We start from the raw sequence: 19,239 nt of genomic DNA on the forward strand, positions 1-19,239 counted from the left end.
ATGCTTCTACGGTGTGGATTCTACCACCGGACCATTGCTCCATGCAGGAAAAATAGCAAGCGTGTCATTCACCGCTGTTAACGGCACCGGGCTTCCATCACTCAGATGAAAGACCCAAATGAGAGCAGATCCTCCTGTGGCCCATTTTATACAGTGCACATTCCAGGAAAACTGCTCAAGGCTTTATGGTATGTACTTGCATTTCAATGAACAGTCTGGCAGCCAAAGCAGGGGCCTGAATGCTTTGTGTTCTTAGTCAAGGAGCTAAGCGGGCAGGGAGTAAGTAAGACCACCTAAAATTCTGCACTACAGCTGTGCTATGCTTTACCTATCAATAATGCACACAGCCACTGTCATCCACAAGGTCAGTGACAAAAATAGCTAATTAATGTCTTGGGAAATTTACACAGGGATCTCATCGCTCAGACAAATCTTTATGTTCACGTGGAAGCCGCCCACAAAACAGCAAGACTCAGAGTTAACACTTTGTCCTTTACTCATCTTGGATACCTATGTACGGCCAGGGTGAGCATTACAATAAGCAATTATAACCATCACGATGGAGCAGCAAGTGCAGAATGCCAGGCCTCCAGCAGGGGATACGTGCGTTGCCCTGACCATAGAATCATAGGACTGGAAGAGACCTTGAGAAGTCATCTAGTCCAGTCCTCTCCCCTCATGGCAGGACTAAGTATTATCTTGACCATTCCTGACGGGTGTTTGTCTAACCTGCTCTTAAAAATCTCCCGTGATAGAGATTCCATAACCTCCCTAGGCAATTTATTCCAGTGCTTAACCACCTTGACAGCTAGGAAGTTTTTCCTAATGTCCAACCTAAGCCTCCATTGCTGCAATTTAAGCCCATTGCTTCTTGTCCAATCCTCAGATGTTAAGAACATTTTTTCTCCCTTCTCCTTGTAACCCCCTTTTACGTATTTGCGGCAGGGCTCTCAATGCTCACTTACCTTATCCCACTCATGCTGGGTGTCAACCTTCTTTTCCAAGAACTCGGCCATTCCAGCTCCCATCTTGTGACAAATATCTGCAATCACATCTCGATACACCTTTGCCAGGTTTCTGAACTCCAAGGAGATCTACAGCAGAAACCACAAAGAAATAAACATTGTGCTGAGTGGCATTTGTCAATAAACCACGAAGCAGGGTGGGTGGAAAAAGTTACAGGCTACTGGGGTCTAATCCTGCTCCACTGAAGGGGCTGACAAAATTCCCCACTGGCTTCAATGGGAATGGATTCAAGCCCCTCAGCAGTAAACACAAATTCAGCTTGTGCAGAAACAAAAATTCCTATGATCTCTGGCCACAACTCAGATGCAGCTTGTAATTTCTTGAAGGCAGTACAGCCTTGGACAGCATCACTTGGGAGCTGGTGCATGAAGGAGTTACAAAACAAACTCTATACACCAAGTGTAACTTTATGAAAGAGTCTCACCAAGTGAACAGCTCGTAGAATGATTTCCAGTGTTTTATTGCAGCTCTGTTCTCTGTGGGCTCCCAAATGTCAGCATGTGCAGCACAGTTTAAAGGCCAGAAGGGACCGTTATGATCCTCTTGGCCGGCGTCCTGCACAACACAGGCCAGTTGCAACCAGTGATTCCTGCTGCCAGCCCAACCATTAGTGCTTGAACTAGGACACCTGTTTTAGAGCACCCAGTCTTGATTTAAAGGCTCCAAATGACAGAGACACTGGGCAATCTATCCTCATTGTTAACAGTGTGCATCTTATTTCCAGTCTGGACTTTGGTGACATCCACTTCCGGCCATTTCATTTTATTCCTTTGCTACGTTAAAGAGCACTCCAGCATCAGACCTCTTCTCCCTTTGTGGGTAATTACAGACAGCCTCCTAGCAGTCTTTTTAAAATAAATAAATTGAGAGATTAAAGGAGTTCACAGAAACTTTCTGTCCACAGTTGAGAACACTGAGCTGGGACTGAGGAAACCTGGACTCTATTCCCAACTCAGCCACTGGCCTGTTGGGTGACCTCGGGCAAGTCACTTCCCCCTCCATGCCTGTTTCCCAGTCTGTAAAATGGGGGTAATGATTCCGACCTCCTTTGTAAAGTGTTGAGAGATGTACTGACGAACAGTGCCATGTAACTGTCTGGGATTGTTATTCAGCAGTTTGAGACCTTCTGTATCTAAGTTGTATTGTAATATAGTTTGAACGGGAGTGGATGTGTTAGAAGAGCAGGCCAGTTACATGAATGCAGCAAACAAAGATACTTCACAGAACAATGCAGCCTCCTGTAAATACCACTTACAAGGACAGATCTGCTAAATTAACACGTTGTTTGTATCCCAAGCCTACATAATAAACTCTTTTGTACTGCGGTAACATTTCTGAGCACTGCAGCAATTCTCCGACAAGCAGCTATTTGCATAGATGCCTTCAGGCCATTCACAGCAATCACTGGACTTCCCAAATATTCCTTTGGGCTGGGATTATCAGAGGGGATTTACGGGAGTTAGGTGCTCAAGTCACATTGAAATTCAGAGGGCTTCGGGCACCGAACTACTCTCAGGGTATGTCTACACTACGGAATTATTCCGATTTTACATAAACCAGTTTTGTAAAACAGATTGTATAAAGTCGAGTGCATGCAGCCACACTAAGCACATTAATTCGGCGGTGTGCGTCCATGTATCGAGGCTAGCGTCACCTTCCAGAGCGCTGCACTGTGGGTAGCTATCCCGTAGCTATCCCATAGTTCCCGCAGTCTCCCCTGCCCATTGGAATTCTGGGTTGAGATCCCAATGCAAAGAACAGTGTCGCGGGTGATTCTGGGTAAATGTCATCACTCAATCCTTCCTCCGTGAAAGCAACGGCAGACAATCATTTCGCGCCCTTTTTCCCTGGATTGCCCTGGCCGACGCCATAGCATGGCAACCATGGAGCCTGTTTTGCCTTTTGTATACCCTGAAACAACCGGGAAAATGTTTTTGACCTTTCAGGCACTGGGAGCTCAGCCAAGAATGCAAATGCTTTTCGGAGACTGTGGGATAGCTGGAGTCCTCCGTACCCCCCTCCCTCCCTCCATGAGCGTCCATTTGATTCTTTGGCTTTCCGTTACGCTTGTCACACAGCACTGTGCTGTGGTCTCTATCTATCATAGCCTGGAGATTTTTTCAAATGCTTTTGTCATTTCGTCTTCTGTAATGGAGCTCTGATAGAACAGATTTGTCTCCCCATACAGCGATCAGATCCAGTTATCTCCTGTACGGTCCATGCTGGAGCTCTTTTTGGATTTGGGACTACATCGCCACCCGTGCTGATCAGAGCTCCACGCTGGGCAAACAGGAAATGAAATTCAAAAGTTCGTGGGGCTTTTCCTGTCTACCTGGCCAGTGCATCCGAGTTCAGATTGCTTTCCAGAGCAGTCACAATGGTGCACTGTGGGATACTACCCAGAGGCCAATACCATCGATTTGCGGCCACACTAACCCTAATCTGACATGGCAATACCAATTTCAGCACTACTCCTCTCATCAGGGAGGAGTACAGAAATTGGTTTAAAGAGCCCTTTATATCGATATAAAGGGCCTCGTTGTGTGAACAGGTGCAGGGTTAAATCGGTTTAACACTGCTAAATTCAGTTTAAACATGTAGTGTAGGCCAGGCCTAAGGCTCCTATGAAAATCTGAACCTTAAATCTTAAATTACCATAAAATTAGCAACAACTCCTCCACCTAAAACCATCACCTCCCTCCCACCCTATGATTTCAATGGAAGTAGAATCCAACCTTTAACTGATCAATTAAAATTCAGACTATTTACAAATCCTGTAAATTACCTGATTTTTTTCAGAAACTGTACTGCTCCTGTTCTTGTGAGAATTACTACGCGATGGGTTAAGTGCACTCCTTGGAACACTAACCTAAAATCTACTACAGAACAACCCCATTCAGTGAGTGAATCCCAGCCCGGTCCGCGGCACTGGTGGCTTGCCAAATCCCATCATGGCTCTCAGCTGGAGCACTGAAATAATGCTGCATCTAGAGGGCAACTACTCCAGTATGTAGCATGCGTCTTGTTCCCATGCACATTCCCAGATGGCGTTTGGGTGGCAGAGCCGGGAGAAGAGGAATTTTATACCAACAGAAATAAGAAAAGGGAGGGTGGAGTTAACTAGACCCCAATAAAAAATAGAGAGAGAGTTAGTTTATTAAATTACACTTCCGTTATGCACAAAACTTTTTGGTTATATTACTGGTAAATGGTTCAGGAAACTTGTGCTACAGCTCTATTTATACGGCCCTTTCATCATCTCACATCTGAATGCCATAGCAGCATATAATGCAATGGAAGTGTAAACGTGTGCTGTTGCAAATCAGTTTAAAATTGTGATTACTTTCATATTAAGAAACCTTGCGTGAAAATTTCAAAGCATCTAAGTGACCTGGCATCTAAATGATTTACTCTGTCAGGTTTTTGCATTTCTTGACTTTGCAGTTTTCATGATGCTTGGTGTTGAATACATTATTATGCGCTGGACAGGCATAGCATCAGAATTATAAACCCGTCCTTAAAAAGAAAAAACAAGAGGTAGAAGCTGACAATGGAATATTAAACTATAGGGAATAAATAAAGTTTCTAAGAGCTCCTACCCTGTTCCTTTACTTTTAATGTATTCCACATGATGCTCACTCAAAAAAAATTTCAGCAACTGTTTCTGCAATAGATCTAAGTGTTTAAATAGTTAATACAGTAGGTCTGACTTCTTGCTGTTAGCCACATAGTGAAACATTCTTGGGCTAACATTTTCCCCTCTGTGCTTACACACTTTAAACTGAAACTATCAGTAGGCTCAACTGCTGGCTCAGCAAGGACTGGGGCCTTCATCGATTCTGAGGCCTGGTGGGGGACCACTATGATCATCTCATCTGACCTCCCGCATAGCACAGGCCTAAGAATTTCACTCAGGAATCCCACATCGAGCCCAGTAACTCTTGGGTGAACAAGATCATAAGACATCCAGTCTCGATCTAGAGACTTCAAGTGACAGAGTCCACCACATCCTTAGTTAATTTGTTCCAAACGTTAATTCCCCTCACTGTTATTTCCAGTCTAAATGGGTCTAGCTTTCCTTCTTAGTCACTGGGTCTCGTTATGCCTGTTTGCTAGATTGCCCTCCACAGTATCAGGCATCTTCTCTCTCTACAGGTACTTACAGACTGTGATCAAGTCACCTCTCAACCTTCTCTTTGATAAGCCCCTCATAAGAAAGGAACAGATTCTCCAAAGCCACCACCCGCATTACTCCCTCTTAACTGAGCAGCTTGCTCTCTGACCTCCTGCCATCATCCCCCTTTCCTCCAGTGGGCAGGGCCTATCAATCCCATGACACACCTGAACTCTTCCGACATGGAAAACAAGAGTTTGCAAGTCTGCCATTTTGCTGAGTGAAGCTGATCTGCTTTTTCAAAACCCGAGGGAATATAGAATAGTTAGCGCCAAGTTTTCTGAGAGTGGTGCCTCATTTGCATACATGCAACGTTGATCAACATTCAGTTTTCCCAATTGTGAATGCAGTCTCATATGCAAGTGAGTAGCCCTCTGAACACCTAGTGTGGCACAGAACTGCAGTGAAACACACACAAATGCAAGTGGGTGAATGCATAAGATCTTAGGCCTCTGTTCTTTAAAATACAGCCCTCAGTGTCAAAACTGAGAAGTGCAGGAAAATCTGGGACAGTTTAGAGTTACAAATGAGTTGGTTTTCTACATCCTTTACTCATCTATTGGGCAATATAGTCAAACAGCAAACCCAGGGACACATCAGCAGCCACCACCAATGACCGCAATCTCAGTTATCTCCAGCGTACAACCAGAGTGAAGAACCAGCTGGGTTTTGGCATAGATGGCAAAAGCCATTTCTAACAGTACTGATCAGGAGAGCACCACAGTGTATCATACACGATGATAAATCTGCTCATGAGATATCCTCTCTTATACAGACAGTTTTCTAAGTTTTGAGCTCTGCCAATAAGACCAGTAATAGAAATTTGATTATGAGTTCCACAGTCTGCTGTTATTATTAACGATAAAAATTTTGAGACTGAGATATTAAGTCTTTGGCTTTGAGACTTGAATCAATCTCTAGCTGTTAAAGATCACGTTGGGTTGCCTCCTGGGCACAGATTATCCCACATTTACTTAATGCAACGTTCTTGCACTTTCCTCTGAAACAGATTCATAGATCATAATGCCAAAAAGGCCATTGTGATCATTTAGTCTGACCTGCATAACATCGGCCATAGGACTTCCCTGAACTACTTCCTGTTAGAGCAGATCTTTTAGAAAAACATGCAACCTAGATTTAAGAATTGACAGTGATGGAGAATCCACCACAACCTTTGGTTAAGTTGGTTCCAATTAACCTCACTACTAAAAATTTACACTTTATTTCTAGTCTGACTTTGTCTAGCTTGGACTTCCAGCCATTGGATTTTGTTATACTGCTGCCTGTTAGGTTGACTAGTTCATTAACAAAGTTTTATTCCCCAAGCAGGTACTTACAGACTGTAATCAAATTACCCCTTAGCATTCTCTTTATTAAGATTTATATAGACTCAAGAAACTCACTCTATTACTATAAAATATGTTTTCCAATCCTTTAATCATTTCTCATGGCTCTTCTCTGAACCCTCTCCAATTTATCAACATCCTTCTTGAATTGTAGGCACCAGAACTGGACAAAGTATACCAGGAGTGGTCGCACCAGTGCCAAATATAGCATCTGGTACTGGCCACTATTGAAGTCATGCTACTAGACCAGGTAGACTTTGGGTCTGATCCAGTCTAGCAATTCTACTTTAAACCTCTTTGCATCTTGATAAGTAGCTATCAATATAATCAGCGGGTTATAATTATTGATTGAAACAAGAAATCTAACGGCTCACCGTTGGGAAGTCCTCAAGCACCTGCTTGTCCTTCTCCTTGCTCTCCATGTATCTCCAGTCCGGCTGATACAGATAGGAGTGGAAGTCATGCAACATTGGGACCTTGGTTTCTAAGTTGATGGTCATATCATCTTCTACAGTGTCCAGAGCTCGGAGAACCAGATAGAATATGCATACAGCATGACTACGGAGGGAAGGAAGGATTTCCTATTTATCAAGATTCGCTATGACACGGGCGAGTAGTTAAAAATCATGTGGCTTTTGTGAAAAAGACATTTGAAAATTAAACAAAGATCTTTCCAATTCTGCAACCGGGAAAGTATTTCTAGTTCTGCATACAAATCAGAGATGGGCTCAAGCTATAAAATTCATGTCAATATTTTGAACATCCCGAGCGTTTGAACATGTCAGAACCAGGGCTCTGATTCAGGCCCATATCTACCAGAAGGACATTTACAACTAAAAAATCATGAGGCAAAATGTAATTTCATACCATAATCTGTCTCTGTAGTAGCTATTCTAGTACCAGTGATCACCATTAAAATGGCGATACCTTTTTAAACAATTTAGTGGCAACCACTGTAGATACAATTCAAACATATTTAGATACTACATGTGCCTAGATGGAGAATCAAGAAAGGACCCGCTACAGATGCTGGAAAATCCTTGGCCCCCGATACACCTGGGCTAGCCATTCAGATGCTAGAAATGAAGGACAGTCCAGTAGCTAGAGTGCCAGCCTGGACCATGGAGACCTCAGTTCAATTTTCTGATCTGCCACAGGCTTCCTGTGTGACCTTGGGCCAGCCACTTAAGGAGCTGAAACACAGAGAGACTATAACATGGGGATAACAGCACTGTCCTACCTCACAGGGGTGTTTCAAGGATAACTACACTGAAGGTTGAGGTGCTCAGATGCTACAGTAAGGGAGGCCATGTAAGTATCTTGGATACCCACACATCATGAGAGTATTTCCCTGAGGCTGAGCATTCCACTGCAAATGTATCATTCACCTCAGGGCTAATCACAAAGGAAAGTGCCTTGAACCTTTATGCTGTGGGTTTTATGTGCTTACACGTGGAATCTTAGCGCTGTGGGGCACAACTAAGTGACTTGCAACGTGCAACAGTTTCTTTAGACACCAGAGTAGTTTCTCCTTCAAACCAAGTTTTTTTTTTTGGGGGGAGATGGAAAGCTGAGATGTTTTTTAAACTTATTAGTAAAGGTACTGTATCATTAACAGACTAATGTAATACTGATCTAAAGTGCCAAAAACAGCACAATCCACTTCTGTACTGAGAGATCCAAATTTGCAACAAGTCTTGGCCAGAATAGCGGTAAAAGAAAAGTTACTAAAACCCAGCGGCCACTAGGACCCAGGGACCCAAGTCTGAGAAGACTGGAATAGTAGACTGATCCTGGGGCCAGGATCTAGGCATTCAAGCGGCCATATTCTGGGTGTCTTTTTAAGCACTAGAATCTATGAAGAGTTCTGCTAAACATGGATGATGCAATACAGCTCCTGAATTTGAATGCTGTCTCTGCTCTGGCTTGCTGTGTGGTTTTGGTCAAGAAATCATCTCTCTACTATGCTCAAAACTCATAAATCTTAGTGCCTTCAGCGGAAGTTTTGGGAGTGTGAGGAATGCAGGTTCCTGCCCTAGGATTATAAAAAATCCCTAGCTGTAAAATTAGGGTAATAATTATTTCAAAAGAGTTATTGCAAAGGCCAATTAGGTACTGTGTTTCTAACACTCTGGAAATGTTTAAATGCTAATTAATAAACAACAGCATAAATGAGCTAGGACAAGAATGAGCAATGAAAGTGAGTGAATCATTTAGCTATTCACTACTACACTTAACTTTGGGTTTGTTTTATTAAAGGAGGTATTTTGGGGGGAAATAAATTATAATTAAGGCTATGTTTTGTCACAGGTATTTTTAGTAAAAGTAATGGATTGATCACAGGCAGTAAACAAAATCTCATGGCCCGTGACCTGTCTATGATTTGTACTATATACCCCTGACTAAAACTTAGGTGCTCTAGGGCGGGGGGGGGGTGGCCCAGGGATGCCACGGGTGCTCTGCGGGGGGGGAGGGAGGGATGGCCCAGGTGCTTGCGGGGGGGGCAGAAGGGGCCACCAGGGGTGCTGAGGGGGGAGGAGGGGGCAGCCTGGGAGCGCCACAGGTGCTCTGAGGGGGGATGGAGGCAGAAGGCAGCACGCAGCTTGGGACCCCGCTGGTGCTAGGGGAGGGTGAGCTGGTGGGGCTGGCAGACTCCCTAACCGGCTCCCGCATGGCTCCCAGAAGCAGCCGGCATGTTCCTGTGGCCCCTAGGAGGAGGTGTGCCCAGATGGGCTCCACACGCTGCCCCCACCCCAAGCGCCTGCTCCGCAGTTCCCATTGGCTGGGAACCATGGCTAATGGGAGCTGCGGGGACGGTGCCTGCAGGCAGAGGCAGCACACAGAGCCACCTAGTCGTGCCTCCGCCTAGGAGCCGAGGGAAGGACATGTTGCCACTTCCAGGGAGCCCCTCAAAGTTAGCACAGCCCAGAGCCCTTGTTCCCTCCCTCCCCCAACACCCCTTCCCACATCCAAACTCCTGCTGCTGCTGCTGCTGCTGGGGGGGGGGGGGGGGCCCGCAGGGAAAAGAGGAGTGCTGTGGCCCAAGGCTGCCCCAGCAGCAGTTGGTGCAGCTGGTCCAGGGGCTGCCTGAGCTGCTCAGGCAGCCGCCGGGCCAGCTACACTGGTGGCTGTAGAAGTCACAGAGATCCCAAAAAGTCACAGCACACATAACTTTCGTGACAGCCTTAATTGTAATTATTGGAGGATGTCAGGCAAATTCTCATGGAACACACCTAAACAAAAAGGTTGAAAGTTTGGCTTTTGTTTGGGAATTGCATCCACAGGATGCTTTTTTTTTTTTTTTTTTTTTTTTTTTTAATTTTTCAGGCCTGTTCTTATCACACTTCATTTTTACATAATCTCATATATCCCCTTTTATTCCCAGAAGGAGTATTGGGAGCTGGGGTTGTACATTAAGGAATGCTAAAAATATGTTTACAAAGCTTGTTACCAATTTAAGAGGCAATATTTATTTAAGTGGTGCTTTAGCTCTGGGCTACTATAACTTACGTTGCAAAAACTCCAAGCAAAGCTTTCCAACATTGTTATGTGCTAGTTTCTAATTACAGTAATTGAGGGCATTCAGAGTTAAAACTGGATCTCTGCCCTTGACACACCCAAGATGGATGTCTATACCGCACCACAAGGAACATGAACACTTGCCCACTGTTCAAAGACTCCTGAGACAAATAGCTACTGGCTAAAGTTAAAAAACACAGCCAAGCACATCCCAGCGCACGAAGCTTAATTGTGAATTCCCAGGCTTATTATTATTAGTGGCTATAGTACCAATACTATACAGCACCTATGGACCCCAGTCAAGGACCAGGACCCCTGGGGCTACACGCTGTACAGACAGAACAAAAAGACTGGCCCTGCCCCAAAGACCCTAAAATGTAACTAGAAGACAAAAGACAAGATGGATACAGACAGACAGACAGAAGGTGAATAAAAAAAATTATAATCGTGAGACAACACTGGTCAGCATGATAGGCTTGTACATATATTAAGGATTCAATACTTTCAATTTTTATATTGTTTGTTTATAGTGCAATTCTTACCTTATACAAAGTATGTATCTGTGCTATACACATGTATCTACAGCTAATCAAATATGAGGGGGGGAACAGAAGTTCTCTAAGCACTTGTCATTTATGGTGCAGAGAAATAATTTAGGACTTTCACTCTGCAGTATGAGGAGTTTCATCATTTCAAATGTTACTCAGTTTATAGTAGAGATAGCTATTAAGAATTATGTAACATGTAAGTACATAACAAGTCTCTAATGAAAGAACCCTAAAACTGAGGCCCTCACCACTTTGGTTCATTAAAGTCCCATTACACTTTCGACAAGAATTAAGGTGTTACCCGTGCTGTTGTAGCCATATTGAAAGTTAAGTAGTTCTATTTTGAACTCCATCCTTTCTACCTTAAAGTGTTAAACAGTGTTACAGTGCAATGTTATAGAGCTGCCTTGATCCACTCCAGAGTTGGCTATACTACAGTGGCAGGAGAAGCAATCCCTCTGTATCCATTACTTAAGCAGGTGTTGCAAAGCTTTATAATTATTTGTATTATGGTATGTAGCAGGGTGGACCACTGCTCTGGCCCTGAAAGGGTTAAAACAGCCCTGGATAAAGGCTGGGGCTGGAGAAAGCAGCCTTTCAGGCTGGGCTGATTGGGGAAGTGGCGGCAGCTGGGGCCATGCCCCAAACTGAACAACAGGCCCTTATATAAGGCAGAGAAGCCAGGCACACAGTCTCCTTCTGCCTGTAGAGGGAGAAGGGCCTGGCTGCAGGGAGCTAGCACTGGGGGTTGCAAGGTGCAGCCCAGGGGTAGGCCAAGGCAGCAGGTCCAAACCGTCCTTGTCAGTGATGAATAGGCTGATACTGCAGTCTGCCCTAGGGCATGGGGCTAGACAATGACTGGCAGTAGCCATACACTGAGGCAAGGTGGGAATAGAGGGTGGGGGTTCCCTAGGGAAGGGAGACCCTGAGAACGAGGGGTTACTGCCAGGGGGCAGCACCCTATGTAAAAGGACACTGGGTCCAGGGAGGGACACGGGGCCAGTAGCTGGAAAGGTGGATCACCAGTCTGCAGAGGGTGCTCTGGACTGAGCTAATTCCCGAGGACGACCAGTAGGAGGCGCTGAAGGGGTGAGTCCACCCAGTTACATGGTAGGATCCAGGAACTTGATTCAAAACTGGGGCCCAATTGTACTGGGCCCTTTACAAACACACTATGCCCAGAGAGCCTGTGATCTAGGTAAGACCAGGAAATGCAGTCAGAGACACCAGTTATGGGCATAAATGGCAAGTTTTGAAGTGCTATTTTTTTTTAAGCCATCCAGAAGAGATTAACCAATATCTACAGTAGTTCATGTTTACAGAGTATACAGAGGGGGAGAAAGGGATGGCCTTTTGGTCAAGGCACTGCACTAGGACTCCAGAAAGCTGGTTTCAGGTCCCGGCTTCACCACAGCCTTCTGGCATGACCTTGAGCAAGTCACTCAGTCTCTCTATGCCACCTCTGTAAAACAGTAGCAGTATAGCCTTGCCTCACAGGGGCACTGTACAGTGTTTAGTTAGTGAGTACAGGGATGAGGGACATAGATGAACCAAGGGAGAACCTTGGATGAGAAGTACTGAATGTAATGGGTACATTTTACTAGTGTACTTTGTACGTTGTTTGGGAAATCCAATTAAATGAATGTTATATATTAAAATACATGAACATCTGTATAAACCTAAGCCCTGTCTGTCTGTATCCATCTGTTGTTTCTTGTCCTACACTTAGACTTCAAACTCTTTGGGGCAGGGACAACCTTCTTCTTCAATGTTTGTACAGCACCTAGAACATGGGGTCATGGTCCATGACTAGGGCTCCTAGGTGGTATGGTAACACAAATAATAACTAATCTGCACTCAAGATCATAGACAAGGCCTGACTGTTGACATAAACATATACTGTGTCACCAATAACACTTGCAGTGTCTCTTACATAGACTGTTATATTGATATCTGCAAAGTGCTCCATGATCATTACCCGAAAGGTGCTAGAGAAATGCAGGGAATTTTTACGCTACATTAGTACATTTTCAAACAACTCTAGTGAGCTATTTGCATGGAAGGTGCTGAATACAAATGCATGACTGCGACGCAGACCCCAGCCCACCTGGAACTAAGAACCTAACTCTACAGCTAGGCTTCATCCCCAATGACCATCTCAAAATCCAGACCCTGAATCACCATGGGTAACAAGCACTCAGGTAAAAGCAAGCTCAGCTATAGCTCTCAGCCAGCCTCCTGCTACCAGCACACCGTGAGAATGAGCACGTACCTTGCATATGGCCAGTGACACATGGGCTATCTACAGGCTGATGTTTAACCCCCTCCTGGCCAAAGCAGCCAGGGCTCCTGCTCCTGGGATAACCCTCTCCTGGCCAGCGAGCTAGATGCTCATGCAGTTTAGGCCTGGCCATAGGATGACCAAATGTCCCGGTTTTATAGGGAGAGTCTCTGTATTTGAGGTTTTTTCTTATACAGGTGCCAATTACCTCCCACCCCCGTCCCGATTTCTCACACTTGCTGTCTGGCCACCCTACCTGGCCAGCACGTTGCACCAGTGATCTCTCCCCGGTGCAGGGCTGGCTCCTGCACGAGGATGCCCAGTGAACCCTCTCCTGTCCCGGCCAGTCTGTGACGGGCTCCTGCTGCAGGGGCGCGGGCTAATTAACCCCGTGGCGGCGGGCACTCACCGCAGCTCCCCGTCCAGCGCCTGGATGACGGCGGCGAAGCTCCGGCTGGTCTGGTTCAGGTACCGGTAGCAGGTCCTGAGGCCGTCGCTGAGCGCGTCCTGCGGGCAGAGCAGAGGGGACACGGGCTGCTGGAAGCGGGGCGAGGCCGGGCAGGCCCCGGGCGGGGAGCCCTGGTGCAGGAGGCGGCTGCCCCCGCGGCGCCGGCCCCCCGGCAGCGGCAGCGGCGAGGACGAACAGCGCTGGCCGCCGCCGGGGCACCGCGGGGGAGACAGCGCCAGGGTCCGCTTGAAGAGCGCCACGGCCTTGGTGCTGGCGGCCATGGGGCCGGGGCGGGGCCGCTGCCCAGCCGGAGTCCGCGGCCGGGACGGGGCCAGGCAGAACCAGGAGCGCGGGACTCGCTAGGCCACGCACGCTGCGGCCGACACACCCACGGGCGGTCCGGGAGCCCCGCCCCCGGGTGGGGGGACCCGCCCCGTTAACCCCGCGCGCCCCGGGGAGACCGAGACTCTTCCCCCCCCCCCCCCGCCGCCGCCGCCGCCGCCTATTAACCCCGCGCGCCCCCGGGGAGACCGAGACTCCCCCCCCCGTTAACCCCGCGCGCCCGGGGAGACCGAGACTCTTCTCCCCCCCCCCCCCCGCCTATTAACCCCGCGCGTCCCCGGGGAGACCGAGACTCTTTCCCCCCCCCGGCCTATTAACCCCGCGCGCCCCGGGGAGACCGAGACTCTCCCCCCCCCCGCCTATTAACCCCGCGCGCCCCGGGGAGACCGAGACTCTTTCCCCCCCCCCCCGCCTATTAACCCCGCGCGCCCCGGGGAGACCGAGACTCTTTCCCCCCCCCCGCCTATTAACCCCGCGCGTCCCCGGGGAGACCGAGACTCTTTCCCCCCCCCGGCCTATTAACCCCGCGCGCCCCGGGGAGACCGAGACTCTCCCCCCCCCCCGCCTATTAACCCCGCGCGTCCCCGGGGAGACCGAGACTCCCCCGCCCCCCTCCGTTAACCCCGCGCGCACCGGGGAGACCGAGACTCCCCCGCCCCCCTCCGTTAACCCCGCGCGCACCGGGGAGACCGAGACTCTTCTCCCCCCCCCCCGCCTATTAACCCCGCGCGTCCCCGGGGAGACCGAGACTCTCCCCCCCCCCCGCCTATTAACCCCGCGCGTCCCCGGGGAGACCGAGACTCTCCCCCCCCCCGCCTATTAACCCCGCGCGCCCCGGGGAGACCGAGACTCTCCCCCCCCCGCCTATTAACCCCGCGCGCACCGGGGAGACCGAGACTCTTCTCCCCCCCCGCCTATTAACCCCGCGCGTCCCCGGGGAGACCGAGACTCTTTCCCCCCCCCCAGCCTATTAACCCCGCGCGTCCCCGGGGAGACCGAGACTCTTTCCCCCCCCCGCCTATTAACCCCGCGCGCCCCGGGGAGACCGAGACTCCCCCCAGCCTATTAACCCCGCGCGTCCCCGGGGAGACCGAGACTCTCTCCCCCCCCGCCCCGCGGAGACCGAGACTCCCCCCCGCCTATTAACCCCGCGCGCCCCGGGGAGACCGAGACGCCCCCCGTTAGTTCCTAGCACCCTGCAGAGACCAAGCCGCTCCCGGCCTTGGCGAGACCCCCCCTAGCGCACCGCTTCCGTATTTACCAGGAGAGAACCGCCCCCTGCCCCCGTCTCTCCTCAGCTGGGAGCCACCCTCCTTCTCGTTAACCCTGTGTGCCCTGGACAGCCCCGGGCCCCCACAACACCGGGGAGAACTCCCCTTGAGAGACAAGGGTCAGGCACGAACTACCAGACTGCCCTAGGTGCTTGCTGACACCCCCCACCGCATTTAAACAAAAGCGGGTTTCCAGCAGCTCCCCTGTTAATCCTACAAACTAGCTCCCCACATGTCCCTTCATAATATCCAGCAGCCTCAACACAGATGTTAAATGCAAAAGCACCTCCTCTGTGCTCTACAGCAATTAAAGGCTTCATGAAATAGAAGCATAAATAGCTAACAAAGGAATGCAGTCACCTTGAAATCCAGCTGATTTTTTTTAAGTTAAAGTTAATTTCAAGTACCAGACTTTCCTGGAATCTGCTCATTTATAGTTTCACAATCACATTTTCATTCCTTTCCCCACATTTTTCAGTACTCTAATCTTTGGAAGGCCACTTGCTAAGGGGAAATGCTGAAACTGACTACACAAGTGTTGTCCTATGCAAAGAGTAAAACTAAGAGAGGGGAACAAAACACAGAATAATCTTTTTCCTCTTTCATCTGTTACTGTAATCTTTGTCATTTATAACAAAAGTAGGTAAAATTACTGAGATTGCAAGTAGGGAGCAGTGTTTTGTCTTGTGTCTGTACACCACCTAGCACAATGGGGCCCAGCTCCATGACTGGGGCATCCTAGATGCTATGGCAATACAAATAGTAAAATATTTTCAGACAGCTTCATGATGGTTTTAGGATAATGGTACCAGTTTAATATCTTTTACTTAACCAGTAAAGAATTTTACAGTACAAAAGCTTTCAGACCAAATGCAGACCTTTATATACCGAATTCTCTGTGTCCCCACATAATTTAGACAGGCCATTCACTATTTTGTCTCGGTATTATCTCCCCTAGGTTTAACTGGATGAAGACTTGAGGCTTGTTTGGAAAGAGTGGGAACGTTTAAGATATCTTCCCCAAGGTGAGGGACTCACCTCAACTTAATTTCTCATATAACGTGGTATATATGTGAAGATAATTGAACAATTAAAATGAGTACTTATGATCCTACCACACTTCTGAAGAGTAACCACTAACAGTCACCAGTCTGGGAACACAAAATAAGGTTTAGATCCTGTTAGCCAATCAGCAAAGGTGGAAACCCACTGAAGTTGGCACAGCTGGCCACAGGCACAGAGGTCTACCTGCATCCAGCCCCATTGACTCACACTGATCACACCCACACCAATGAGTTTCAAGTTTCCACAATCAATGTCTTAAGCTCCACTGGTTCTGCAAGTCACTCTGCCCAGGCAGATGCCTGCACCCATACAGGGTGATGTGCATTATCAGGATCTTAAGTAAAACTAGTTTCAAGGGTATCTGACTATGGGATTAATACAGCACTGAATTCTGTATTCTTTAGGACCAGGGTTCAATTCTGGTCAGTAGTGACCAAGGCCTAACCTTGCATTTGAAGAAGTGAGTTTTTTACCCAGGAAAGCTTATGACCAAAAAAATCTGTTAGTCTTTGAGGTGCCACTGGCCTCCTTGTTGTTTTTAAGGCCCTAACTCTGCTCCCACTGAAGTTAATGGAGTTTTGCCACTGATTTTAATAGGAGCAGGATTGGACTTCAGTAGCTGTTACCCTCTGACAGTTATTCATGGCTTATGTGAAACTACTGCCTGAAAGATGAATTGATGAACCTCACGTATCTCCACCCATTTTCTTTCATTGATCCTGAGTCCTATACTATGGCCTTAATGAAGACTGTGTGCCGCAGGCTTCAGTACAGAGCCTTGTCCTGGTCAACAGTCAGGTGCAAAGATCCATTCCCTTTAGTTGATAATATGCTATAGATTTTTACTGGCCAAGAAACAACATCAAGCAAGGGGCCCTACTCAGTGAGGCCTCAGAGCGGATAGTAGATGCATTTGGTACACCACAACAGGCCTAGAGGGATGCACCAAATATCTATAGGGCTCAGTAGGTTAAAGGAACACTGTCAGAGTTGGGAAAGCTACCTTGCCACCCACACATGCCAAGTGATTATAGTTATTAGCAAATTCCTAGTAAATTCTATGTCACCCTCTTATCCTAAAGAAAATACTTCAGTACAATAATCCAGAATTCATGACCAACCCTATAATGAGCCAATAGCATGTTGACATATGTGAAAAACAAGGGAGGTCTCAAGACAGGAATACCATTGGTCATTTATTTAGCATTGCTGTATATGTCAACAAGATTGAACCGATCTTCCTACAGGCACACCGGCAGGTGCCTTGGTATTTGTGTTTTTCCTCCAAGAGCACTGAACACAGATCATCCTAGATGAGAAAGAGGATTACAGGGATAGTGAAGAATGGTTGAATGCTAGTCTCTTCCATCTTTTGTACTACTATGGAAATAGAGAAGGAAACAGGACCAAGGTTTCAGAATATGGGAGGGGGCATACTATAAAAACCAACAGGGTTTTGGCAAGAAGGGGGGTTAACTAGGAAACAGTGCCTGTTTCTCTCTATTTGATTAACATACTAAGGTCCACCTCTTGCAGAAAGAGTAGATGGCTACTGACATCAATGAGGTACTGTGTATGTGCCCATTTGTGTGTGCCAGAGGCAGCACAATTCTGATTTTCCAAATGCCTTGCAGAAGATCAGTGCTTGGGATAAATGCACAGAACAGGCTGCTTTCCAAGGGACATGACTGATAGTCAATTAATCCCGATTTGTGATTAACCAGAGGTCAGATAATCATGCGCAGGACTGGATTTTAAACGTTTGGGTTACAGCCCCAGGCGTATTATGAGCCTATGGGCAAGCACCCTGTGCCCACAGAGGACCCCACTGAAATCAGTGGGGCACTGGGCAGGTGCACGGTTCTGCTTGCAGGGAGGCGCTTACAGGATCGAGGCCCAGGTGGGTTATTAGGTGGCCCGGCAAGGATCTGGCAAGTGAGTGGGTCACGTCCCACGGAGCCCGCATTACACAGACAGCGGCTGTGCAGCTGGGGAGATGCGCTGGGCGGAACTACCCGGACCAGAACCGGGGATTTCTCTGGCCAGCAGCGAGACGGGACGAGACGCCCCGGGGCCAGCGCCCCCGGCCCAGCCCGCCCCTCCTGCTCCGCTCACCTGGTCCAGCGGCGGCATCACCGCCGCGCCGCCGCCCATCTTAAACCGCAGCAGGTTGTAGATCTCCCGGGGGCGGCCCAGCCACTTCCCCACGCGCTCCATGGGCAGCCGCGCGCACGCGATAGCTCCCCCCGCCCGCTCTGCCCAGCAACCTGCCCCGCCGCGGCTCCCCTGCCAGAGCATCTTCCGCGGCGCGGCGCGGCGCGGAGAGAAGAGAGACACGACCCCGCCCACACTCGCTGACACCGGCCTATCGGCGCGCGGCGCTCGTGGCTCCGTGGGTGGACGGGGCGCTCATTGGTCGCCCCCTTCTCGCACCAGAAGGACGCTGGCCAATAATCCGGCTCCGGGGCTGGTGTGACGGACGTCGAGTTCCTCTGATTGGCTGGAAGGGAAAGGTACCGCCCACCCATCCCTCGCGAGGGCAGCAGGAGAGGAACAGGCGCCGGGTTTCTTAAAGGGGCCGCGGCTCATTTGGGAGACAGGGAGGTTGCGGTGTGGTGGCCTTGCAGGGAGGGGGCGTCCGACAGCCAGAGCAAAACCCACCCCAGGGCAGCGTGTCCTGCCCCTGCCCGACATAGCCCCACCCCCTGCCTTGCCAGACACCCCTAGTTCCAGCATTTGGAGACAAACTGCTTTGATCCCCCAGAACCAGCCCTCAACAGCCCAGCTGCTGCCAGCTGTGATGGTCCCTGTGCCTGGCACCACCAGCCTGTCCCACTTGTCACCCACCATCTTGTGCATGCCCTGGAGAGCCCCTCTCCCTGCGCTGCATCCTGCAGAGACCCTGTGCTGGTCTTGATCCCGCCACTGGTCCAACAGCCTGAACCCAACTGCCCTCTCCCCTCCTCAGATCAGCAACGTGCTGCACCCCATGGGTCAACTCCAATGTCTCTGGACAATGGCTAGTGTCCCTACAAAGGCACTGAGAGCCCAAACAACTACCTGAAAATGATCATCTGACCCCACCACCTCCGCCCCAGAGGTATTTCTCCATTGTTTCTTTCTAACCCCAGCATTTCAAATGCCCTTTTGATTTGGTTTTCACCTGCGTCAGCCTAAAGGGACAAGTGACTGGCTGCTGGTCACAATGTCTGGCTGGAG

General features: G+C 48.8%; 1 protein-coding gene across 3 annotated transcripts in view; it reads right to left on the reverse strand.

Annotated features, from left to right (window-relative positions):
• Positions 1-18,265, reverse strand: part of LOC127048835 (squalene synthase-like) — a 235,290-nt gene extending 217,025 nt beyond the window's left edge. For 2 of the 3 annotated variants that reach the window (XR_007773780.1, XM_050948864.1), the window contains exons 1-3: positions 13,304-13,633; positions 6,921-7,104; positions 966-1,094 (exon numbers count right to left, since the gene is read on the reverse strand). Coding sequence is in view for 2 of the 3 variants with exons in the window: in XM_050948864.1 (XP_050804821.1) it covers positions 966-1,094; positions 6,921-7,104; positions 13,304-13,623 (633 nt within the window). In the remaining variant the exon portion in view is untranslated. Of the gene's footprint in view, positions 1-965; positions 1,095-6,920; positions 7,105-13,303; positions 13,634-18,135 lie in introns of those variants that run through there. The other variant, XM_050948865.1, reaches the window with a different exon arrangement.
• Positions 18,266-19,239: the final 974 nt, after the last annotated feature.

This window comes from Gopherus flavomarginatus, chromosome 4 (genome assembly GCF_025201925.1).
Source record: "Gopherus flavomarginatus isolate rGopFla2 chromosome 4, rGopFla2.mat.asm, whole genome shotgun sequence".
Lineage (NCBI taxonomy): Eukaryota > Metazoa > Chordata > Testudines > Testudinidae > Gopherus > Gopherus flavomarginatus.